Consider the following 26,469-nt stretch of genomic DNA (forward strand, 5'->3'; position numbering starts at 1 on the left):
GATGAAAAGCCCTTAGTGATGCGGTGTGCCACATAGAATGATTTCCTGACTGTTGTGGTGATGTGGTTATTGAAGGTGAGACCACTGTCCACCTGTGTCCCTAAGACTCTTATCACACTTTTGGTGTTTAGTGTACTGCCACCTATGTGGTAATTCATGGGTACATGTTTTTTCCCAAAGGGGAAACTATACATTTCTTGGCATTAAACTTGAGCCCATGGTTCTGGCACCAAGCATCTGTTCCTGTAAGGCCCTTTTGTAGAATATCTACATCATTGGTGAATTCAATAATGGCGCCCAGTTTGCAGTCATCTGCGAACTTTGTTAGCCAGAGTCCGTTAGTGTTGGCCTGTACTTCAGAGAAGTAAATGCCAAACAAGAGCGGTCCCAGGACTGAACCCTGTGGTACTCCACTTGTCACTTGTCTGGAGCTGGATTTGGAGTCGGCTACTTTTACAGTCTGGGTTCTGTCAGTAAGCCAGTTGGTAACCCATTGAGTGATGTAGGGATTTATGCCCAGCTTAGTAAGTTTATCTATGATTCCAGAATGGGGGATGGTGTCAAAGGCCTTGGCGAGGTCCAGATAGGCTGTGTGGGCCATCTTACCCTCATCGACAGCTCTGGAGACTGATTTGAAGAAGTCAGTCAGGTTCAGGAGACAAGATCGGCCCTTCACCAACCCAAACTGGGTGGGGGTCCAGTGTTTGAAGGTTGCCAATGTCTTTGTTTATAAGTTCCATGCCCTTGCAGATCAGGCTCGTCTGACTGATGGGACGGTAGTTCCCGGGATCCAAGGTGGATTTCCCCTGGTGGAGTGGGATAACTGTAGCTGTGCGCCACTCAGTGGGCATGAAGCCTGAGGTGAGGCTATGATTAAACATGACACTTAGGTGAGGTGCCATTTCATTTTGTAGTTCATGTAGTACACAGCCCAGGATGTCATCTGGTCCCATGAATGCTGTATTCTTAGCTTTGGATAGTGCAGTTTTTACCTGTGTGGCCATGATTAACGGAATTTGGCAATCTTTTGGTATTGAGATGGGCCCTTTAGGGGGTGAGAGGAGGGTGAAGTTGGCACTAAATCGATCTTCCAGGATATTGGCAATATCCTTGGGATCAGTATATTTAATGCCATTCTGTTGTAGCTCAGAGCAGATCTGAGCATTGCCATTTAGATTCTTGTCATAACTATAGAATGCATTGTGGTTGTTTTTGGAATCTTTGGCAATTTTATTTTCGTAACTAGCTTTTGAGGATTTTATGAGGGATCTCAGGTTCTTACTGAGGCTGGTAAGGGAGTTTTTTGCATCCTGAGATTTTCCTCCTTTCTGCAACAGTTTCTTCCTTTTGTTGTAAAGTTTGTTTATGGCAGGGGACCACCAGATTGGCTTCCTTTTTTGGAGGAGAGCATCTTGGTTCTATTTGGGATGGCACGATCTATGCACGAGTGGATGTGCTTGTACAATGCCTTAGTGTAGGATTCAACAGTAGAACTTTCAGACCCTGTCTGCATGGGTGCCATGAAGTTTGTCACTTCTGACTTGAGTAGCATGAAGCCGGCTTTAGAGATGTTTTTTTACGGAGGTTTCCTTACAGGGGGGTGGGGGGGTGGGATGTGGATGTCAAGGGTGATTTGCTTATGGTCAGACCTGACCAATGAGGGGGTGACTACTGGTGTGGAGCATCTATCTCCCATGTTGGTAATGACCAGGTCTAGGATACTGGAGCCCCTGGTGGGACAATGGATTAGTAGATCCAGGGCATTGGAATTTATGAATTCCAAGAACCGTTGGGAAAAGGTGTTGGTACCAAAGTAGTTTTCCCAGTTAATAGCAGGGTAGTTGAAATCACCTAGTATTGGGGTGTTTGTTTGTATCTTAATATTTTCCAGTATGTTTAGAAAGGTGTAGTGAGAATCTTGGGGCATGGTGGGGGATCTGTAGCAAGCTAAAATTTGGATTGTAGTCTTACCTAGTGTTAGTTGCACCTGGAGAATTTCAGATGCATTGTGTTGGGCAACTAGCCTGGAGGTGTGAATATCCTTGGTGAATATGGACACTCCACAATTAGTGTTTCGGTCTTGGTTTGGTGGCCGAAAAGTGTGGTAAGAGTTGTAGCCTGGTATTGCAGGGGTGCTCTCTGGAGCCTTGAACCAGGTCTCAGTTACTGCACAGATATCGATGTTCTCCATTTTTAGGAGTGCCTCGAGAGAGTGCTTTTTGATGTTTAGACTTCCAGCATTGAGTAGCACTACCTTCAGATTTTGCATGCTTGTATCTGTTACGGTGGTGGTTGTTTTGTCCTTTGAACCTTGCCTAAAAAAAGGCACTATAGGGGTGGCAAGAGCTTTAGCCAGTAACCTGAATCCCAGGGGTGACAGGTGCATTCCATCTCTGGCAAAGCATCATGGTTTGTCGATCATGTCTTCTCAGGCAGACAGATACTGGATCCCCTTTGAATGACACCAGAAGCTTAGCCAATTGTTGAAGTCAGTCATTTTGTCCATATACTGTTGTATCATTCTGGGTGAAGGCAGGATGCTACTCAGGGCTAGGGTCATTCCTGCCTGGGCCACATGATCCGAGAGCTCTTCCATGTCTCTTTTCATGTAGTCCAGGAAGGTATGTCTCAAGTCATTCACTCCAAAACGGACAATGACAGACTCATATTTGTACTTGTTGTGGAGTGACTTGAGTGTATGCATTATGTGGTGGATCCTGGCACCTGACAGGCAGCTGACTGTAATTTTCTCCTTGTTCAGCCTGGTGAGTGGGACATCAGTGTGCCTGATTATAGAGTCACCTATGAGTAAAGTGTTGGGTACATTGCCTTGCCTTAGGGGCTGTTGTTGGGTGACACACTGGTGTTGTGAGCTATGTGTCACTTTGGTTGTGACTGGTGCTTGTTTGTGTTTCAGCTTCAGAAGTCCTTGTTGCTTAGGCAGGTTAATGTTAAGGGCCTCTGCATATGTGGGTTTAGTGTTGCTATGTGTGGGTGTTGATGATGTGGGTTTTGAAGGGCTATGTGTTGCTTGAGGTGTAGTGCAGGTATTAACCTTCTCCTCATGACTGTCTAGCACAATCTTGACTGGAGAGAGCTTTGCTTCCAGTTTGGCTATGTAAGTGTATCTCTCGAAGGTTGTAGTGTTGGGTGGTAGGAGGAGAGGGTTGTCTGTGTACATGAGGCAGTTACCGCATTGATCCAGTATGCCCATATTCACCAGGTGGACAGGAGAAATCACCGGAAGCTGACCCTTGGACATGCCTGTTTAGGTGCTTTTTTTGTAAAGTACAAGAGCTGTTTTCCCTTACCTTTGCAAGGTACTTTTCAATTATAGCCTTAGTGCCTATGATTAATTTCTCCTTATTGACAAGGAGAGTTGAGGGCTTGTATCAGGTTCTAGAGCAAGTGCTAGTCACAGGGGTTCAGATTTTAGTGCTACTACTGAGAAACCAGCTAGTACTAAGGGAAAATTTAAAGAGCAGACTTTCTGGCACCTGGAATAGTTTAACCATAGCCCTGTGTGGCTGCATGATGTGAATAATGCACAAACACATGCGTTTTTAAGCCATAGAGTTGAAAGGGATAGAAATCAGCCCAAACAGGCTAATAACATTACAATTTCAGAGCTGGAAACCACTCCTCTAGTGTTAGATAGGCAGTGTATTGCTCACCCTTCCCACTGGTAAGCAGTAGGACTTCCCTCTACCACAGCAAGGTCTGGATAGCTCTGAACACAGAAGATAAAGTCGTGAGACAAGCAAAGCCTGAGATCTGGACTATACTGCCTAGGAAAGGTCGGAAATAAGCAAACAAGATAGTATTTTTTTTTTTTGCTAAAACAGGCTAAACAATGCAATAACAGTAAATAAACACAGAAAAGGCTAATGCACTTGAGTGTGTAGTCCTAAACAGTAAATGCAATTAAAACTCTACAAAACTAGCAATTTAAAACTTTTTAAATGAAGCAAGGCAAGTGCACAACTGAAAAATGATTTAAGAGGCAGTAATACAGTAGAATAAGTAGCTAGTCTACATATACAGAGAAGTCTATATATACAGAAAAGCAGCTAAAACACACTTAAACAATTCAGATGCAGTACAACCTAGAGCACTTGAGTCGTAGCAATATTAAGGCAAATACAGTTTTAATAAATGTACTAAAATATACTCTATATTTTCAAAATGTTTGAGAAGCACAGTCAGAACGTAAGGAGATTCAGGCAATTTTTTTAAAGAAAGGGAGAAAAGAGGAAAAGAAGGCCTTTTCAGATGTTCTCTCTGCATTAGGTAGAATGAGCTAATGACATTAGACTGGGAGGCGTGTCCCAGATCAAATTTACAGTGGGGCGGACAACTGCAAAGCCGCCAAGTATAACAAGACACCAACGGGGTTGAGGGTGGGGACCAATACTAAAGCTATTAATCTACACTGTTTTAGACAGTAAAAACTACAGAAATCTTTATGATAGCAGTGAGCCACAAAATGAAAGTTTTTAAACAGATAAAGGAGCAAAGAGAGTCTACAGAATGCTTTTAACTGCAAACAAATCAGTTACTCATGCAGATTAGTTAATAGCAATAAAATACAGTAAAACGTATGCAGCAGGCAATAAAAAGTGCTATATATAATTTGCTAGAAGCAATAACCAGTATAAATAAGCCAAAAAAAACAGGATACGTATCTCAGATCAGAGATTAAGTCAATGCCCCTCCTCCACTCTGCTCAGTGTGTATAGACAGAAATCCTCTTCAAGTTAGGGCTTAAATGGCAGAAGATACAACCTTAGACAACTTTTTCTAAAAAAGCATAAAAGAACTAGCCCCCACTAGCCAGCAGCCAATCAACACAATCCTGCCACGAAGGTAAAGAAAGGCTTCTGCTAATTCAGGATGGCCTAGTCATGTGCTCAGAACAATCACTGCAAAACCAAACAGGCCCAGAGCCAGCAAATCTGAACTGGGACAATACTAAAGCTATTAGCCTACACTGTTTTAGACAGCAAATACTACAGAAATCTTTATGACAGCAGTGAGCCACGAAATAAAAGTTTTTAAACAGATAAAGGAGCAAAGAGACTCTACAGAATGCTTTTAACTGCAAACAAATCAGTTACCAGTGCAAATTAGTTAATAGCAATAAAATACAGTAGAAAGTATGCAAAAAGCAATAAAAACTGCTATATACAAATTGCTAGAAGCAAAAGAACAGTATAAATAAGCTAAAAAACAGAATACGTATCTCAGATCAGAGTTGTAGTCAATGCCCCTCCTCCACTCTGCTCAGTGTGTATAGACAGAAATCCTCTTCAAGTTAGGGCTTAAATAGCAGAAGATACAACCATAGACAACTTTTGTTTTAAAAAAAGGCACAAAAAACAGCCCCCTCTAGCCAGCAGCCAATCAACACAATCCTGCCACAAAGGTAAAGAAAGGCTTCTGCTAATTCAAGATGGCCTAGTCATGTGCTCAGAACAATCACTGCAGAAAAAAACAGGCCCAGAGCCAGCAAATCTGAACTGGGACAATACTAAAGCTATTAGCCTACACTGTTTTAGACAGTAAACACTACAGAAATCTTTATAACAGCAGTGAGCCACAAAATCAAAGTTTTTAAACAGATAATAGGTTTCATAGGTTTCATAGGTTTATACTAGGCTATCTGCCCTAAGGCATTTATAAGCCTAGCCCAAAGTTATGTGGCTTACGCCACCCCTTATGTTAGAAATAATGTGCCCATTAGTTTGTTGTACCTCTGTCCAGCAGTGACACAGAGATGATTCCCAGGGTAAACCTACGATCTCCCATCCACCGGTCAAGATTTCTCTTGAACAGAGCCAGCAAGGTGCTCTGCCTCACATGGACCGGGATTTTATTCCACAGCATGGGGAGTCTCTGGGTGATAAATCTATCCCTCCAGCATGTCCTATTTATATCCGTGCTAAGGTTTAAGTCACTTGCTCTAGTGGTTCTGGTGGATTTGGATTTTTTGAGGTGGAGCATGTCCATTAATTCCGGGTTGGTCATGGCCTTGTATGTCAGGCACAGGTCACCTCTGAGCAGATGGTATGCAACTGAATAGAGTTGGAGTTTCTTCAGTCTGGCAGTATATGACAGGTTTTGGAGTCCCTTTATCCTTTTGGTGAGGAACTTTGGGGTCTCTCCAATTGCTGCAGGTGTCGGGTGAGATACATCCCGAATGGGGCATTGTACTCGATCATTGGTCTGATAAGTGAAGAGTACAGGGGAACAATGACCTCACTTGATCTGGATGTGAATCCCTTCATGATCAGATGGGCAATGTAGAAGGTCTTTCAACCACTTTAGCAACGTGAGTGTCAAACGAGAGGCCACTGTCAACCTGGGTACCCAGGTCCCTGATAACCTCTTCTGTGCTTAGTGGGTTGCCACCTATATGGTAGCTTGGGGTTACCTTGTTTTTCCTGAAGGGTATGACTATACACTTTTTGCATTTAACTTCAGGCCATGGCTCTGGCACCAGCTATCAGTTTCTGTGAGACCCTCTGAAGGATGTCTGTGTCCGATGTACTATCCACTATGGCACCCAGTTTGCAGTCATCCACAAACTTTGTCAGCCATAGTCCTCCTATGTTTGCCTGTACTTCTGAGAAGTAGATGCCGAACAATAGGGGGCCAAGGACTGAGCCCTGTGGGACACCACTTGTAACCGGCTTGGAGTCTGACATGGCTCCAGCAACACTAACCCTGTGGGTTCTGTCCTTTAGCCAGTTTGCAACCCATCTTGTGACATATGGGTTTACATTTAAGCTGGTAAGTTTCTCTATGATACCCGAGTGGGGTATTGTGTCGAAAGCTTTTGCAAGGTCAAGGTAGGCTGTATGGACTGCCTTTCCCTCATCAATGGCCTTGGTAACTGTTTCGAAGAAGTCGACCAAGTTCAAAAGGCAAGATCTGCCCTTGACAAAGCCAAACTGGGTTGGGTCCAAGGTCTGCAAGTCCCCTATGTCCTTGTTTATGAGTTCCATTATGATCCTCTCCATAGCTTTGCAGACCAGGCTTGTTAAGCTTATGGGGTGGTAATTACCAGGGTCCGTAGAGGCACCACCTTTGTGGAGTGGAACCACAGTTGCCGTATGCCACTCCTTGGGCACATATCCTGTGGTAAGGCTAAGATTAAACAGCTGCCTTATGTGCGGGTTTAGTTCTTCATTGAGTTCATGTAGCACACAGCCGGGGACACCATCCGGTCCCATTGATGCTGTGTTTTTAGCTTTAGAGAGAGCAGCTTTCACCTGCGCATTTGAGATGTCTGGGAGGCTACACTCTGTTGGGATAGTTATCTCTCCTTTGGGGGGGGAGAGGGGGGTGAAGTTTGTGCTGAACCTGTCTGCCAGTATGTTGGCAATGTCTGTGGGTTCAGTGATTTTGTATCATTTTGGACTAATTCTGAGCATATCTGGGAGTTTCCACCCAGGTTTCTGACATAGCTGAAGAAGGCCTTATGATTGTCTTTTGAATCTATGGCAATTTTTTTCTCAAAGTTGGCCTTGGATGATTTTATGAGGGATCGCAGTTTCTTGCTAGTACTGATCAAAGATGCCTTCCCTTTTTGGGATTTTGCTCTATCATGTAATAGCTTTCTCCTCTTATTGTAAAGTTTGTTTATGGCTGGGGTCCACCAGACTGGACATTTGCCCTTGGTGGAAAGAGTCTTGGTTTTATTTGGGATTGCCTGATCCATGCAGTCCTGAAGGTGTTTATAGAAGGCATTTGTAAGGGCTTCCGCAGCTTGGGTTGTGGTTTCCATTGGCTCAGGGGCCTTGAAGGATACTACACCTGTCTTGAGTAGTGTGAAGTTTGCTTTAGAGAAGTTCTTCACTGTGGTCTTTTTTGTTTGGGGTGGGGGCGGGATGTGGATTTCTAGTGAGATTAGTTTATGATCTGATCTCACCAAAGAGGGATATACTTCCGGTGTGGAGCATTTTGTCCCCATGTTTGTGATGATGAGATCTAGTATATTTTCTCCTCTTGTGGGGATGGTGACTAGTTGTTCCATGGCATTTGAATGTATGAACTCCAGGAACCTTTGGGCTAGAAAGTTGGGGCTTGAGTAATGTTCCCAGTCTATATTCGGGTAGTTGAAGTCACCCAATATGATGGTGTTTGGTGATACATTTATACCCTCCAGTGTCTTCAGGAAGGCTGTGTGGGTTTCCTGAGTTTGAGAGGGTGGCCTGTAGCATGCTACAAATTGTAGAGCAGTTTTGCCTATGGTTAATTGCACCTGGATGGTTTCCGATGCTTTGTGCGTAGCCACCAACCTGGAGGTGTGGGTATCCTTGATGAATATGGATACACCCCTCCTTTTGTGGTATGGTCGGGTTTTGGGGCCAGAACGCATGATATGAGGTAAAACCTGATAGTGCCGGGTGCTCTCAGGAGCCTTGAACCAGGTTTCAGTCACAGCACAGACATCGATGTTCTCCATACTGAGAAGGGCCTCGAGTGCGTGCATTTTGAGATTTAGACTTCTGGCATTGAGCAGCATTACCCTTAGTTTCTTCCCATTTTTGTTTTCTAGGGTGGTAGGTTTAGAATTTGAGCCTTGCCTACAAAAGGCACTATGGGGGTGGCAAGAGCCTTAGCCAATATCCGGAATCCCAGGGTGACAGGTGCAAGCCGTCCCTTGCGAAGCAGTGTGGCTTGTCAAGCATGTCATCCCAAGCAGACAGACACTGGATCCCCTTTGAATGACACCAGAAATTAAGCCAATTGTTAAAGCTGATCATCTTGTCACTATATTGTGGCATCATTCGTGGTGAAGGAAGGATACTGCTCAGGGTCAGGGTCATACCTGCCTGGGCTACATAATCAGAGAGCTCCTCTATGTCTCTTTTCATGTAGTCCAGGGAGGTATGTCTCAGGTCGTTCACACCAGCATGGACAATGACTGTGTCATACTTGTACTTGCCGTGGAGTGACCTGAGTGCTTGTGTTATGTGGTGGATTCTAGCACCCGATAGGCAGCTTACCGTGACCTTCTCCTTGTTCAGCCTGGTGAGTGGGACGTCAGTGTGTCTGACTATGGAGTCACCTATGATAAGTATGTTTGGTGTTGTATTTGGCCTTAAGGGCAGTGACTGCTTTGCACACTGATTTTGTTTTTTATGTGTTGTTTGTGTGGTGTCTTGAGTTTGCAGTTGCTTGGGTGTCTGCTTTGGAGGCCTTTGCTGTTTAGGTAAATTTTTACTCAGAGCCTCCGAGTATGTCTTAGTGTGTTTATGTGTTTGATTCAGTGGTGTGGTTGAGTTATGTGAGACTTGTATTGTGGTGTGTGTAGTTGCCTTCTCCTCCTGCCTGGTCTTGCCAGTCCAGAGTTGAGAGAGCTCAGCCTCCAGTTTGGCTAAATAGCTGCATCTCTCATAAGTGTTAGTGTTATGTGGGAGGAGGAGAGGGTTGTCCGTGTACATGAGGCAATTGTAACATTGCCTCAGAATTCCCAGATTCACCAACTGGGCAGGAGAGGATGCCAGCATCTGACCCTTCGACATGCTAGAAAGAATTATGAGTTGGTATGAGACAGAAAAGTAGAGGGCTTAGCAGGGAAGTGGGCACTCCTGGGGGGTTTTGCAAGTGAGGGATTTGTATAATATAGGAGTGCTTGACCTGCAAAGAAAATGCTTATAAGACAAGGGATATGCTTTTAAGACAAGTGCTGAGCTTTTTGAGAAGAAAAAGCAATTAGGAACAAGTGCTGTGCTTTTTAGTGAAGGTGTAAACTGTTTAGGTTCCTAACAGAGCAGTTCTAAGGAAAAAATTGAAGAACAGACTTTATGGAGCCAGAAAAAGTTTAACCTTGTTAAACCGGCGCTGCCCGATGCTGCTCTAGTGGCAACTCCGCGCTAAAGCACGTTAAGGCGTGCTTGATAGCAGGGGCTGGAAAGAAGCAGGAATAGACCCAAAACGGACAATAAAACTACAGTTTCAAGTCAGTAACCACACCTACGGGGGGCAGGGAAACTGCTTAATGTTATTCACTGCCACTGATTAAGGAGCAAAGAGACTCTACAGAATGCTTTTAACTGCAAACAAATCAGTTACCTGTGCAGATTAGTTAATAGCAATAAAATACAGTAAAAAGTATGCAGCAGGCAATAAAAACTGCTACATATAAATTGCTAGAAGCAAAAAAAAAAGTATAAATAAGCCAATAAACAAGATACTTATCTCAGATCAGAGTTGTAGTCAATGCCCCTCCTCCGCTCTGCAGTGTGTATAGACAGAAATCCTCTTAAAGTTAGGGCTTACATAGCAGAAGATACAACCTTAGACAACTTTTTTTTAAAAAGCACAAAATATCCAGCCCCCACTAGCCAGCAGACAAGCAATACTATCCTGCCACGAAGGTAAAGAAAAGCTTCTGCTAATTCAAGATGGCCTAGTCATGTGCTCAGAACAATCACTGCAAAAACAAACAGGCCCAGAGTTAGCAAATCTGAACTGGGACAATACTAAAGCTATTAGCCTACACTATTTTAGACAGTAAACACTACAGAAGTCTTTATGACAGCAGTGAGCTACAAAATGAAAGTTTTTAAACAAATAAAAGAGCAGAGACTCTACAGAATGCTTTTAACTGCAAACTAATCAGTTACCCGTGCAGATTAGTTAATAGCAATAAAATACAGTAAAAGGTATGCAGCAGGCAATAACGAGTGCTATATATAATTTGCTAGAAGCAATAACCAGTATACATAAGCCAAAAAAACAGGATACTTATTTCAGATCAGAGTTGTAGTCAATGCCCCTCCTCCACTCTGCTCAGTGTGTATAGACAGAAATCCTCTCAAAGTTAGGTCTTAAATACTATTATAAATAAAAAATTGTATGCACCCATATTGCACAGCTCACATCACTGTAAGATATTACTGTTCTCTAAATGACAAAAGAAAAGAGCAGGGGGATAATTATATTTGCAACACCTTTGTTGTCCTAAGATAATATAAAAACATACTAAACCTACAAATTTTGGAATGGAATAGCCATGACAGAGAAGCCTAATAACAAGTATGGTGAAAACGATTTGGGACATGTAGAAAGTAGGTTGATTAGGATGATGACAATTATTTAATACACACATGCATACACACACTTCATGTGTGTGTGTGTGTGTGTGTGTGTGTGTGTGTGTGTGTGTGTGTGTGTGTGTGCATCTGTATGTATGTGTATGTACACACACACACACACACACACACACACACACACACACACACACACACACACACACAGAGCCATATGTCAGTGCATGTGTGACTATTTATAAAAATACCTATTGCATATCTCTTTCTAGATGCATTCACACATATAATATTATACATGCTACATACATACATTTTACACACATACACACACACACACACACACACACACACACACACACACACACACACACACACACACACACACACACACACACATACATGTGTGTGTCTGTGTTTGTGTGTGTGTGTTTATGTATATACAAACACACATTCAGTTACACAAAATTAAATTTCCATTTTGATTTGTTTTTATTTAAAGCTCATGAAGTGCACATACAAGCATATAATCTATTTCTCTGTTACGCACACATACTATATATATATAATATATATATTATACTACTTTCAAATCACGAATGATCATATGAATGAAATTCAGAATCTCAAAATGCAAAAGATGAAAAACCACATCACTGCATGTCAAAATATTGAACAGAAAACTGCAAATGGACTGTTCCTGCATTCCACCAGAACAAAACAACCACAATACAAAATGTTGTCCATTTAAAAATAACATTACTAAAACTTCTGAAACTAAGGTACAGCTACACACAAAAATAATAACAATACAGCAACAATATAACATGTATCCGGTACAAACAGCCCACCAACAGTACAAAACCAACTCCTACATAAAATACACCCACCACCCAAAAATGCGGAACCAAAGTATACTGCTTCTAAATTTTTGTACGGGGGGCTGTGCCCCCCTGCATCCTCCACTCCCCCTACATATAAATTATACCAACTCCGAGATCACACTATATTGAATAAAAGTGGAAAACTAACTGCACAACCAGCGTTAAACCTGATGAAATTATCCTACTAATATATTCACTCTATCTTCTTACTAACAGTTTAAACCTACCTTCATAGCTGTAACAACTCTGGTAATGTCCATCATATTTCCTTAACTTTCACAAAATAAACGTTAAAGTGATAGTGTCATTCTACACTACTGCTACTATAACAACTACATACACTTTTGTAACATGAAATTCAACTTTCTATACTTTCAGTGAACTGACACGTCTGCATTTTCATCTCAAGATTCTGAATTTCAATCATCTGGTCATTCATGATTTAAAAGTATATATATATATATATATATATATATATATATATATATATGTGTGTGTGTGTGTGTGTGTGTGCGCGCGCACACACACACACACACACACACACACACAAAGACAGACACTGTCAGACGTGCATTTCAGTACAGTTAAAATACTTCTGATTTCCTATTATTCATGTTTGTAACGCAACAGCACATAGCAAACATATGTTAAAGTATATTCAGCTGTATATTATGGTTGCCATCAATCGTCAGATTTCCTTTGTGAAATGGAAAATGCTCATGCACTCTACTGCTGAAAGGACTCAAAGTCAGTGGGAATCTCTTACTATGGATCTGTGTGCCAGATATGCATCACCCTTTGGAAAGATGTCACAGAAAACATAAAAGACCTTTATATAAATGGTTTCAGTGCACCTGATTGATAGAGTTGTCACCTGTCTCTCTTTCTGCATTTCTGTCCTCTGTGTGGGGGTGGCTTGAAAATGGTAAATCTGTTTATACTTTACAAGAAAAAATATTTTCTGACTTTTCACTAAAGTTAACAGAAATATTTGATACTACATTTAAGTTATCTTAACATATAAACTATTATAAATAACCAACATTTAAAGCTTATCATTTCAATACTGTGATGCTGCTTATGTAAATGTGTCAGAAGAGGTGACAACTGCCTTTTAAACCCCTGACTGATTTAATTGCTTTGTTTTGCTATGAGACGGGAGTGTTAAGTTCTCCTCCTCTTTGCAATAAAAACAGTGGAAAATAGTTCCACAGTTTTCTGTCTTTTTTAGCAGTTACTGTCCTTTTGAAATTAGTAGGATTAATTTCCCATCTAAGACTGACAACAGTACTTGGCAAGATAAACTGCAGATTTATCTGTGTCTTTGTATGTCATGCAGGCAGAGACAAATTCCTCTGCAAAGTATGTGAGAAGTTAAGCTTAAAAAAAGTAGGTGGGCTTTCTCTTCCTAAAATTCCAAGGCACAGAAATGAAGGTTTTAAAAAGTGCAAGCAGGTTTCTGGTACCTACACAATACTGAAACCATACTGTAGGGAGAAAAGCATACTAAGGACTGAGTTACACTGTAGGGGAGGGCAGAGTTTTCATTTAACAGACAAATAAATTAAAATTACATTTAATAACTGTCTATAAGCAAAGAGGCCAACAGTAGTACTCCTTCTTTAATGATGAGGGATGTTGTGATACTCTCTGTACCGTACTTTCTTCTAGGATCACTGCTGATGTTACATTAGTCATCTCTTCTTGGTTTATGTTTGTTACTTATGGTTGTTGGTTGACTAATTGCTAACATCTGCTGCCAGTATTTTTAAAAATTAAGAACATCAAATAGTTGATAAAGCAAATTCTTTCTCTAAAACTAGTTCACTATTGGTTAAACTGAAAACTAGTTTATGTGCATTTTCTGGTTGAAGTAACATTGCATATTAGAAATCAGCTAACATTCATGTCAACCTTCAGCCTAAGTATCAGGACTCAAGTGTATTACCATGTTAGGCTGGAATACTTCATGGATATTTCTAATGCTGTACAGTGCTAAAATAAGTAATTTTTTGTTACTTACTTTTATTTACATTGTGGCTGAGTTTATTCATGGGCTCTCTCAGTTTTCCAAAGCACCAATGGCAAGCACCCAAATGTTAGCATAAAAGTCTTTATTGCATTTCAACTCATAGAAAGTGAGAGCAATTACAGCATACCAATTGCACTGAAGAAGGCTTTGTTGCCAAAACCAGTATGCTGTAATTGCTGTCATTTTCTATGCGTTGAAATGAAATAAAGACTTTTATGCTGACATTTGAGTGCTGGCTATTGGTGGTTTGGAGTTCTAAAGTTCCTTTATGTTGGCCGTGCACCTGTTCCTTACTTGCGTGGTTTTATCCCCCCCCCCAATTCTGACCACATTTGAGAGAGACTTCGAGTCCAGATTAATATGACAAAAGCTCACTGAAAACAGAAGCTGCAGTGGCCAGAGTTCTTATCCTGTATGTAGGAGTTTCAGTTTCTCCATATTTTTTCTAGTGAGGGTGTACTAACATGCAAAACTAATGAGCACACCTGCAAACTTCTGTATAAAGCCATCAGGTGGCCATGATAACCCAAGCCCAGCCTTCTAGCAAGGCATCTTGTTATCACTACCACAGGGCAATGGCAAGCACCATTCCTGTGTCTCCTTCTGTCCTTTTCAAGAACATCTGTCCAAACAAACAAGGAAAATTCAGCAAAGTCCAGAATATGCAAGTCCAAGCAAAAAATAAACCAAAAGCCATGCAGGACACCACAGATCAATTTAGCAAATACACAAGCTATTGTAATGTTTCAAGCTTTCACAAAATCCTTTTTCATGTGTAATAGCCATTAACATTCAAAGTCTATTTAATACATGCAAAAAACATAAAGAGCCTATGAAGTAATCAAGTTTAGACACATATAAAAGCATTTTCTTTAAAATTATCAAATTAATTAAACCTAGACCTATGTTCAGCTATAAGAATAGCTTGTACTTGAAACAACATTTATATTATAAGGACAACTTTACAGTGATAGAGGTGTGAACAATTTAAAAGTTGGCACTTATCTGTGTAGATCATGTGTACATTGTAAACATATAAATAACATTATATCTTTTACCTCTACAGTAATGATGAAAAAGTATGAAGTAAGGTGTTCTGCAACCTGTGACACAACTAACTTAGTGTGCATGGCTAGTCATGTGAAATGTCATTAATTTTATGTTATCAAAACTAATTTTAAAATGAAACAAATAATTTGTTCACATCTATCAGATATCATAGGATCGCAGGATCATAGGAGGTTACTAGGCTAATGATCCTAGGGCTCTTACAAGCCTAGCCAAGTTCTGCCCTTATTTCCACGATTAGCACCTATCATCCCCTATCCAAGATGGACATAGATGGAACCCCTGTGGTGAATTTACAGTTACCCATCCAATCATCCAGGTTGCATTTGAAGATGGCCAAAGAGGCGCTCTGCTTGACATGAAGCCAGAGTCTGTTCCAAAGGTGTGCTGACCCCTAGGAGACAAATCTTTCCCTCCAGCAGGTCCTATTAATGTCACATACCAGGTTAAGGCCATTAGCGCGAGTAACCCGTGTACCATCTGCCTTATAGATATGCAGCATTTCCAATAAAGCAGGCTCAAAGATTGCCTTATATGCCAGGCAGAGATCGCCTCTAAGTAGACTGTATGAAACAGAATAAAGTGACAGTGATTTCAGATTATCCTCTTAAGACAAATGCTGAAGACCTTGAATTTTCCTTGTGAGGAACCTTTGTGGTCTCTCCAGTTGCTACAGGTGTTTGGAAAGGTACATAGCAAAAGGGGCATTGTACTCAATTATTGGCCTGATGAGGGAAGCATACAGGGAGGTTATAACTTCTCTTTTTCTGGAGGCAATACCCTTACTAATGAGATGATCAATATAGAATGCCATTCTTACCACTGTGGAGACATGGTGATCAAAGGTAATGTTGCTGTCAACCTGTGTGCCCAGGTCTCTCACCACTGAGTGCGTACTTAGCTTGTTATCAATGTACTAGTTAGCAGGAACATCACTCTTACTGAAAGGGATGATAATACATTTTTTTGCATTGAGCTTAAGGCCATGACTTTGGCACCAGTCATTTGGTTTTATAAGACCATTTTCTAGGATGTTAACATTGTTTGGACATTATATGACCGCTCTTGGTTTGCAGTCATCAGCAAATTTTGTCAGCCACAGACCTTTAGTTTTAGCTTGCACTTCAGAGAAATAGATTCCAAAGAGTAGAGGTCCCAGGACTGATCCTTGTGGAACACCACTGGTTGCAGGTTTGTTGCTGGAGGTGAATTCCTCTATTTTGACTATATGAGGTCTATCAATGAGCCAGTTAGCAACACATCTAATGATATACAGGTTGATACCTAGCTGGGTGAGTTTGTCAATTATGCTTGAGTGGTGGATAGTGTCAAAAACCTTGGCTAAGTCTAGGTAGGCTGTACGCACAGATTTCCCCTCATTAAGGGCCTTGAAAAGAGCACCGAATGGTGTTGCTAATTCTTGTTTGAGCCCATGTAGGATGCAGCCTTGGATATTATCAGGTCCCATGGATGCTATGTTTTTACCTTAGAGAGGGTGTTCACGACCTGCTCTTTAGAGATACAAGGTAGAGGACAGGTGGTAGGGATGACTTGGGGTAAGTGTGGCTGGTGAGGACATGGAAGTGAAGAAGAGGGAATGAACAGAATACTCTGTGTAAACATATTATGAATAAAGCTTTAGGACATAATTTTACATTTTTTGTTTTAGAAACTTTCTCTTTAAATGGTTGTTGAGGTGGCAACATTCAAAGCAGGACCAAAAGAATGGAATATAAATGGATAAATATCTTGAGAGCAGATCATACTCAGGGTCTAAACACGGCAGTAAATATAAAATGTATATTGAAAACATGGTGTCTTAGATGACGATTTTTATTATTACTTTTTTTTTGTTTAATCCGTTTGATAATTTTAAAGGAAATGTTTGTATATGTGTCTGAACTTGATTAATTCATATGCTCTTATGTTTTCTGTGTGTATTAAAAAGGCTTTGAATGTTAATGGCTATTACACTTGAAAAGGCATTTTATGAAAGCTTGGAACATTGCAGTAGCTTGTATATTTATTAAATTGGTTTTTGGTGTACTGGACAGCTTTTTGTTTATTTCTTGAAGAACATCTGTCCCTGAGAAATATAACGCATTATACACAAACGTATGACTTCTCAAGATTCAATATCAAGCCTGGCTTATTGATGGCCCAGACAAAGATGCAATCATTGCAATGACAGGTTTATTTTATTTCAGCATTCTTAACTGGTTTGGTCCATGGACAATTTTCACTATTAAAGATAATGTTAAATACTATGTATACAGAAAGAGTAATATTTCATTGGAGGCAAACAACCAGCATGTTTGTAGGAGAAATTTGAAGCACACTGAGAAAACCTAGACAGCTAAGGTGCAAACTACACAGAAAGTGACCTAGAGCCAGGAATGAACCACTGACCATGTTACTGTGAGACAGACTTCTTACCACTGAACCACCATCCTACACAGGGTGTTGGTTTTGGACATGAGCTTTAATTACAGATGTTCCATTAAAGCAGGAAAATTCACCACCTCCAGTATCTGAGACCTTCACATAATGATACCCAACAAGTCCATTCTGGTCAGTCTTGGTAACTACATCTTCAGGACTGTTCAACTCAAAGTATGTGTTCAGCTGCTTATAATGTTCATTTATCATCAAATTGCATCACACAATTTGGTGAAAAATGTGTTAGTGTTACACAAATGAAAAATTCAGCTAAGTGAGATTTTCCTTTTCTTTGTCACTGCATCTCTAGTGTCAGTTTCACTGCATGCCCTTTCATCGTCCCCAGTTCTGTTCTTCCCCCCAAAATCCAGTTCCATGAGCAAACTCCATTCATAGTTTGTAGGATGTTCATCACATTTTCTCTCTGCTTCATACATCTCTAAACTTGGCAAAGTGCAATGTTTGTCATAAAAATGACTGAGGCACAAATATAATGCAGAAAGATTTCTGGCACAAGTTCTAATATATAGTAAAGGTTTTTCACCACATGAATTTTAATTAGCTTCGGGAGCAGACCTTATATAATATGAACATCTGAAAATGCTTTTTCTCCATATCCTTTGCAATGTAATAAAATGTGTCACATCTCTGTGTATGAGTCACATGTCTGAGTAAATATAATTTTCTGCCCACTGTGCACCCCTCCTGTTAATATCAGTGTTATCCTTTGGCAGAAGATATACTGCACCAATGAAATTTCTTCATTAATTCAGAGATCGTTGTCCTGCCAAAGTGCTAGTTCCATAATCGTTTATGCACAAAGTGTAATATTTTCTACAGAAAAAAATCCAACAAGTTAAGTTGTGAAGTTATGTCTTTGCTGCATCTTCTCTTCAATCTGTCAGGACAAGCTATAATTTGTAAAGTAAAGCCTAATAAACTCTCAGTTAACCAGAATTGAAGCAACCAGAACTCTCAAGCAACCAGAAAAAAATCAGAGAAATACTGTACAATATGAACAATTCATTTTTTCATGTTTTGCACTCTGTTTTTTCCTCCGCAGAAACATACCTTACATTTTTAGAGTTCTAGAGTTTTAAAAAGGAAGATGCGAATAAATTCCCTCTCTCCCCAACCTGAGAACAAGTCAAACCAAGCAAGTCAAATTTCTAAAATGTCAACACATGCATCATATTCACTCAGTTTGTATCAGATTGCACATTCTCTCTCTGATCTCTCTCTCACACACACACACACACACACACACACACACACACACACACACACACACACACACACACACACACACACACAGTCTCTTCAGCTTTCATACATGCATTCACTCTCACATTCTCTATTCAATTCATTCAATTCCAGTCCACTCAGCATGCCGCTGAAAACCTTTTCACGTGCCACGCTTTCAAGGGGAAATATACATTTAAATATTCCAACCAGGCTTTTAATTACTATATTTCAATATTAAAATCAAATCAATATAGTGTTTATGGTATGGTATGGTATAGTATAGGGTACAGTATTTATCAGGTCTATTTTTAATAACTCTCAAGCAACCAGAAACTACACTTATCCAGCATCTACCAATCCCCATAGATGCCAGTTAACTGAGAGTTTACTGTACCAGGTAGTAAAATAGGCTACCACTCTGTTATACAGTTAAGATTTGGGGGATTGTCCTAGCAACGTTTTGTACAACTATCCCTGCAATTTTCTAAGTGACTTTACAATTAAAAGGTCTTTTAGCTTTTCCTAGTTAGGGGTCACCACAGTGGAACTCCTGTCCTCTAATGATTGGCAGTGGAGTTTTACACTGCTGAGTTGCCAGCCTGATGCCTGACCTTCAAAGAAGGCACACCCATTCACCCATGCATCTACCTGCATGTCTTTAGATGTCACTCGACTGTGGGGAGGACTTGCAGACTCCACACAGGAGGCGCTCCAGCCAAGAATCGAACAGGAGAACCTCTTGCTGTGAGGTGAAAATGCTAACTGCTGCACCACTGCGGCCCCCCTAAATTACTTTACATTTGAGCCTCTTAAGTCCAATTACATCCTTTGTGGCATAATGAATAAAGCTGTGTACAGCATTCAACATTGTCCTTAAGCACTATATTAGTAAACTTGGTAACAAAACTGCATGGTTAAAGCATGATTGTGCACAACATCCTTCTGAGAGTTCAGTCACAAAAACCTGACTGATGGCACATTAACACACATACCAAATCACCTACTGACATCAGCCAGCTACCAGAGTCTGTGGTATTTATCCATCACTTATTTTATTCATCAGCTGCCAACTATGCACATGCAACACTGACTCTGCATCAGAAAAATAGCAGGTCATATAAATTCATGTACCACATAAGACTTTGGGGTAGAAAATAATATAATGGGTTATCATATGAAAAGGAAAAAATACATATGTGCTTAGTTTATTAATATTAATATTATTGTTTTTGAAATAGAGTCTCCCAAGTACTACAGCTGTGTAACACTTTGATACTTAAACAGGGTGAACTTCCTTTGCTTATATTTAATGAATAATTTAATTATGTGATTATGATAAAATGAGTTTACTAAATCTCTGAGCTATGACTGTGTAGCTGTCATTCCTAAATGCTGAACTGGCTGTTGCTGAAAGCTGCAAATGCATGCTAAAGGGATCACCCACTTGCTTGTCATGAATTATAGAAGGCATTATGTAAGAAATAAGTATTTCTCATCCTTTGGCATAAGTTCTCATGGTCATATTTCTCCACAGATCTGTGATAAGCTGCAGCCAATCATTAAGCAAGTTAATCAGAAGCTACATAATTTGCCAGGTAATGACCTTCAAATAATTTTCCCTGATACAAAATGTAGTTCAAACTGTTTTGATCTCTCTGAATATTCATTAAGTTTAATACAGAAGAAAGACAATGTTGTCAGAATTAAGTAAAATGAAATAAGTTAGCTTTGCTGATATTTTGCTATCAGTGCTGTTATTTTTTTATAGAAGTGTTGAGTGCCAGGTTTCCAGAGCATGGTATATAAATCTTACACTATCTGTGCAATGATACATTTTGAGGAAAGGCATTCTTTTTCTGTGAGATGATCTTTATATTATTACAGATGAAGTTCTACCAGAACTGAAAAGAAGAGCTATCAATGTCTTATCAGGACCACAGCTTTGAGGGTTTTCAAATGCTAATCCTGTTCTGTACCTTGCTGTTACATCTGAGTGTAACCAACATATATATTTATTTATTTTGTTTGGTCCCATCAGACCACATGGTACCAGCCTGGCCCCCAGTGCCGTACAACTATGGCAGGTCTATCAGCCATCCTTATATCCCCTGGACTATTCCAATCATGTATTCTAGGGGTGAACTGGGGGCTTGGCCATCTCTGCTTCCATCTGGGGAGGAGTTTCTTTTTTCATATGTCTTATTTACTTTCCCTTTCTCTGCCTCCCATCCTTGTCAACTGGCTGAGTGCCACTCATCTCTATGGACCATGCCTCCCCTTAAGGACAGTTATCAATGAGCACCCTCCCTCCCAGTGTGTGTATGTCCCTCCTTGCCTCTTCATCATTCACCGGGGCCACTAATCGAACCCTGGTTGGCTGGGCCACAGTTAGGGCTTTGTCCCTCTATGCCACCAGAGCAGCCAAGAGTAACCTACTTATTGACTGAATCTCAGCCCCAGAAGTTATCTTTTGAATTATCACTGGGTTATCAGTTGAGGAGTTTTAACTCAAAAGTGTACTGTCATGGGAGATTTCACTGCAAAGTGTTGGACTGTGTGAGTAGAATGCTTTTCAGGTTCTTTACTCCGCCACTGTGGTATGAACCTGGAATTGGTATATTTACATATATATATATATATATATATATATATATATATATATATATATATATATATATATACACACAAAACCAAAATATTCTGGTGCACGTAACGATGAAACTGGTGCTCGGATCAACTGACACACAAATACCCAAAACTCTTCCAGCACTCAGAGAAAGAGACAGCACAGCTGAGATGAAGCATTTATTGCAAGCACAGTCTGCCCCACAGACTTGTTTCACTCAAACGTGTCATCAGTGTGTATCCAACAACAGTGTCACCCTAATTTATGTAACAGCAGCAGCAAAAAAAATTTAAAGAGACAGACATACAATACAAAATAGCATTGCACTAGCATCACCAATACATTGAAAATCACATCCATAAGACTGCCCAAATATAATGTAACAATACATCCTGCCTAATACCAAACTCCATAAATTAATAGAAATAATTACTTTAAAGAATATCCATATCCAAATATATAAATATATATATATATATATATATATATATATATGTATTCACTAACATACACACATACTAATATATGAAACATATAAATACTTGAACATATATATATATATATATATATATATATATATATATATATATATATATACATATATGACACTGATATCTATGGGTGTACTTACTATACATACTCATACACCACAACCCCCCCCCCGTTATAAAAATAACATTTACCACTGTGAAATGTTAACTATTCAATACACTCATAATCCAGTCCAAACAGACAGCCTATTCCAGGGCATATATAAAAAAACCCTTAGAAGAGCCCCAATCAAAGAGGTAAAAAATCACCACTGATCATTAAGCCCTGGTTTGAAAAGAGCCCCTAAATTAATAATCCATCTACGTTCCTTGTTAGACAAAATATAATGTCTAACAATGTCATTCATGATATGTGTCTTTATCATATCAGTTCCTACAAACACAAAATGTGCAGTAGAATGCAGCAATATATGCTTATATAAAGCACTACGGGTCCTCTTACATTTAATGTCACTAATGTGTAGGGCTATTCTTTGCTTCAATGTACAAGAAGTATGTCCAATATAGAAAGCCCCACACTGACATATTGCCATATATACGACCCATGTGCTCTGACATGTAATAAGACACCTAATATCATACACTTTCCTAGTATTCACTGACGTAAAGGAATGAGTTTTGGACATTAACTTGCAATATTTACAATGACCACAGTATGTACTACCAACTGTGGTCTGAGGTACCTCTCTTATAGGACTTTGACCTTTCTTAAATGAAGACAAATATTGTCCCAAAGATTTACCCCTGCGATACCCAAAATCACACTTCTGATTTAACAGAGTAGAAAAAAATGGATCTAAATATAATGCATGCCAATACCTGGAAATAGTTTCCCTAATTTTATAAGTATTACTAGCATGTGTAGTAATAAATCTCACTCCTGTAGCCTGTAGAAATGAACTGTCTCAGATACGGGGCATCTTGCAACAAAGTTGTCCTGCTGCACGTCTGAAGCCGTTTGTGCACCTTAACCACCACTATCTTTGCATAACCCCTAGCCAGGAACCTATCTTTTAGGCGCAAAGCCTGTTTGTCAGATTCATATGAAACCGAACAAATCCTCTTAACCCTCTGAAATTGTGCTATAGGTATATTGTTAATAGTATGGCTGGGGTGGCAACTGCTGGCATGTAAGATTGAATTATTAGAAAAAGATTTTCTATGTAAAGTTGTAACTATAGTACCATCTAAAACCTTAGTTACATTGACATCTAAGAAATCAATGGTAAATAAATGTAACCTGCCAGTAAACCTGATGACATATACATTGCTGTTCAAATATTGCATAAAGTTATTCCATTCAGCTGCTCCACCCCACCATACTACCCAACAATCATCAAGGTATCATCGCCACATAATAAGTTGAGATGTAAAATTAAAATGATTAACAAAAATATATTGGGCTTCAAAATACCCCATAAAAAAGTCGGCATAAATGGAGGCAAACGTTGCCTCCATTGCTGTACCTTTAACCTGTAGATACCAATGATTGTTGAACATAAAAGCATTATGCTCTAGCACCAATTGTAATAAGGATAGCAAAAACTCCATCTCAGGTTCTTGAAAGGTACCTGACTGCCTCATCCAATAATGGACAGCACTTATACCCCCCTGATGGGGGATACTTGTGTATAAGGACTGGACGTCAACAGTCCCCAACTGCACCTCATTCGGAACCTGTAGATTATCCATCAATTGCAAAAATTGCTTGGTATCCCTGATCCTAGCTCTAATAAGGGGTAATAATGGTTTCAACTTAAATTCAAGATATTCAGAAAGGGGTTCTATCAATGAGCCCCTACCTGCCACTATGGGCCTACCTGGAGGATTATACAAAGTTCTGTGGATTTTAGGAACCAGATAAAAATATTGGGAGACTGGTAAATCCACCATCAATTGTGTTACCAAAATGACAGATATGACTCCTTGTTCCTTTGCTCTTAATAAAAAAGCATCTATCTCTAGCTTAAACCCATGAGTAGGATCTATTGGTAATGAACAATAAGAAACAGGGTCAGTAAGTTGTCTTAATGCTTCCTGCTCATATTCCAGTTTATTCCAAATAACCATGGCACCACCTTTATCAGTCCCTACTATAACTATGTGTGGATTGTTTATAAGGCCTTTTAGAGCATTACGTTCATCCAGAGTAAGATTATCTGTAAAAGAACAAAAAATCTGGTCCTGATTAACCTGTAAGTCCTGAATGATGAGCTGTTCAAATGTTTTAACCGTACTACAATATGGAGGTTGAAAACCAGATTTCCTGAAATTAAAAGAACCCCCTTCCATAACATGTAATTCTTCTTGTTTATGAGCAAAGAAGTACTTTAAATTCAAGATTCTACAAAAGTTCTTAACATCTTTTATTGTATCAAAATGTGACATATAAAATGACGGTACATATCCCAGACCTTTGTTTAATACTCTAAATTCACTTTCAGAAAAAAAACATACTGTGTAAGGTAAATAACCAACTGGTTGACATCATTCACTTTATTAATATCAATAGCTGATCTTAATAAAATTACGTCTGCTGGGTCTGCAGACTGGCCTGGAATAACTGCTTCATTTCTTCGCCTGCAGTGTTTATGGCCTCCCCCTCCTAAAGGGGCTTTTTGTCTTTTGGGGACTGGGGATACAAGCCCACCCAAATCCCTCATCTCAGTCTCAGTGTCAGTGTTAGAGAAGCTGGATGAAATCTTTGAAGTACTGGATGTCTTTTTGGGCTTCCGAAGAATAGACCTAACTCTCTTTCATTTAGGTCTACTAATAATTTTATCATCAGAAAAATGTATGCCTCTTTTCTGTTTTTTCCACGTAAACACCATTTCATTTTTAAAATCATTTATGTCCCTTTGATATTTTCTCATTTTTCGCCGCTGTAATTCCTTGTCAACTATAAGGAACTATAATTCAGCTGTACCTCAGATGAAAAACACCACTATTTCATCATATGATGAAATGCATGCAGCAATAAATCACACACATACACACACACACACACACACACACACACACACACACACACACACACACACACACACACACATATAATAAAATTACATAAAATTAATGTGCATATATAAAAAAGAGGGTGACTGTGAGCATGAGTCTTTAGTAAGGTTGGATATACTTAAAAAGCAGTAAGATTTAAAATGCTGCATACATTCAGGCTGGTTAGTAGCAAATGCAAATTTGATGAAAGACACATTTGGTAACAAACTACTGGGGGAAAGAATAGGGCAACCACAGACTTCCTAATCAAATGTCTGGAAGCATTGATGTAAACTGCAGGCCTGTCAATGTTTTACAAGAATCCATTAATAACTGTGCAGTTATGCACCATGCACCAAGCGCAGTTGTTCTGAAAACGTTTGCAGTTGTAGGGAAAAGAAAATGGAAATCAGTTTAGTATCTATCTGCAGAGCTACACTGTTGGCTTAAAAGCTATAGTTCTCAAAGGTTACAAATTTCATTTGCTTCTGCCATTTATAGATTTTTTAAAGTATTTTCCAGTAGCTTGGTAAACTGCTACAGCTCTTGGGATCAGACATAAACATCATATAACAACTACATGAGTATAAAAGTGCAAACATGCTGATCTGGGGAAATTCCAGTCCACAAATAAAAGCATGAAGTGGGATTTAACCCTTTGTGATCTTAAGGAACCATTTCTGCAAATTAAACAATAAAAGGAAAGAAGCTCAGAGTGAAACAGCACTAACTTAACAATTAAAATGAAGCATAAAATCAAGTAAAGAAATGTCAAGGAAGCATGAAATAAAATAAATGTCAAGGATGGGTTAAGTGCTATTTGTAGACTATGCCAAAGTAAGGCAATAGAGCAAGTGAAGAGTGTTATGTCAAAGACACATAGCACAATGAAACAAAGAGATGATCAGGCACTTGTTCAGGAATGATGACTCAAACAACCACCCAAGATAAAGTCTTAACATGTAAAAAACAAAGCAGATGGGCCAGACAAATCAAACAAATATGCTAGCAACTCTAGCAGAATCCTGTAGGCTATGTCAATTTAATTTAAGCAGAAAAATTTAGCAAATAAGAAAGCCTTCCAGGATTGAAAATATTGTTTATATATGAAAAAGTTGTTGTTGTTGTTGTTGTTGTATCTTTTGGCTTTTCCCGGTTAGGGGTTGCCACAGCAGAACTCCAGTCTGCTAATGATTGGCAGTAGATTTTTACATACCGAGTTGCCAGCTCTGACGCAAAACCTTCAACAAAGGTATGCTCATTCATGCATATCTCCACACAGAAGACGCTTTAGCTGAGAATTGAACAGGACAACATCATACTGTGAGGCGACAAAGCTACCGCAGCACCACCAGTTATATTAAATGAATGTACAAATGCTCTTAAAGCAACAACAACAACATCTACTACCTCTGAAACACACACACACACACACACACACACACACACACACACACACACACACACAAGCACACACGCACACACGCACACACACACATACACACACACTATCAAGTGCTGTATTGTTAGGTGATTCTCCAACCAACCAAATTAACTTTCTTACACC

The 26,469-nt window shown here is 39.6% G+C and overlaps 1 protein-coding gene across 1 annotated transcript in view; it reads left to right on the plus strand.

Annotated features, from left to right (window-relative positions):
• Positions 1-26,469, plus strand: part of LOC122816270 (bactericidal permeability-increasing protein-like) — a 707,989-nt gene that overhangs the window by 433,925 nt on the left and 247,595 nt on the right. The window contains exon 7 of the mRNA XM_044089007.1: positions 20,263-20,323. Within this exon, the coding sequence (XP_043944942.1) occupies positions 20,263-20,323 (61 nt within the window). The remainder of the gene's footprint in view (positions 1-20,262; positions 20,324-26,469) is intronic.

The sequence above is a fragment of the Protopterus annectens genome, chromosome 12.part0 (assembly GCF_019279795.1).
Source record: "Protopterus annectens isolate FY-2018-M chromosome 12.part0, PAN1.0, whole genome shotgun sequence".
NCBI lineage: Eukaryota > Metazoa > Chordata > Ceratodontiformes > Protopteridae > Protopterus > Protopterus annectens.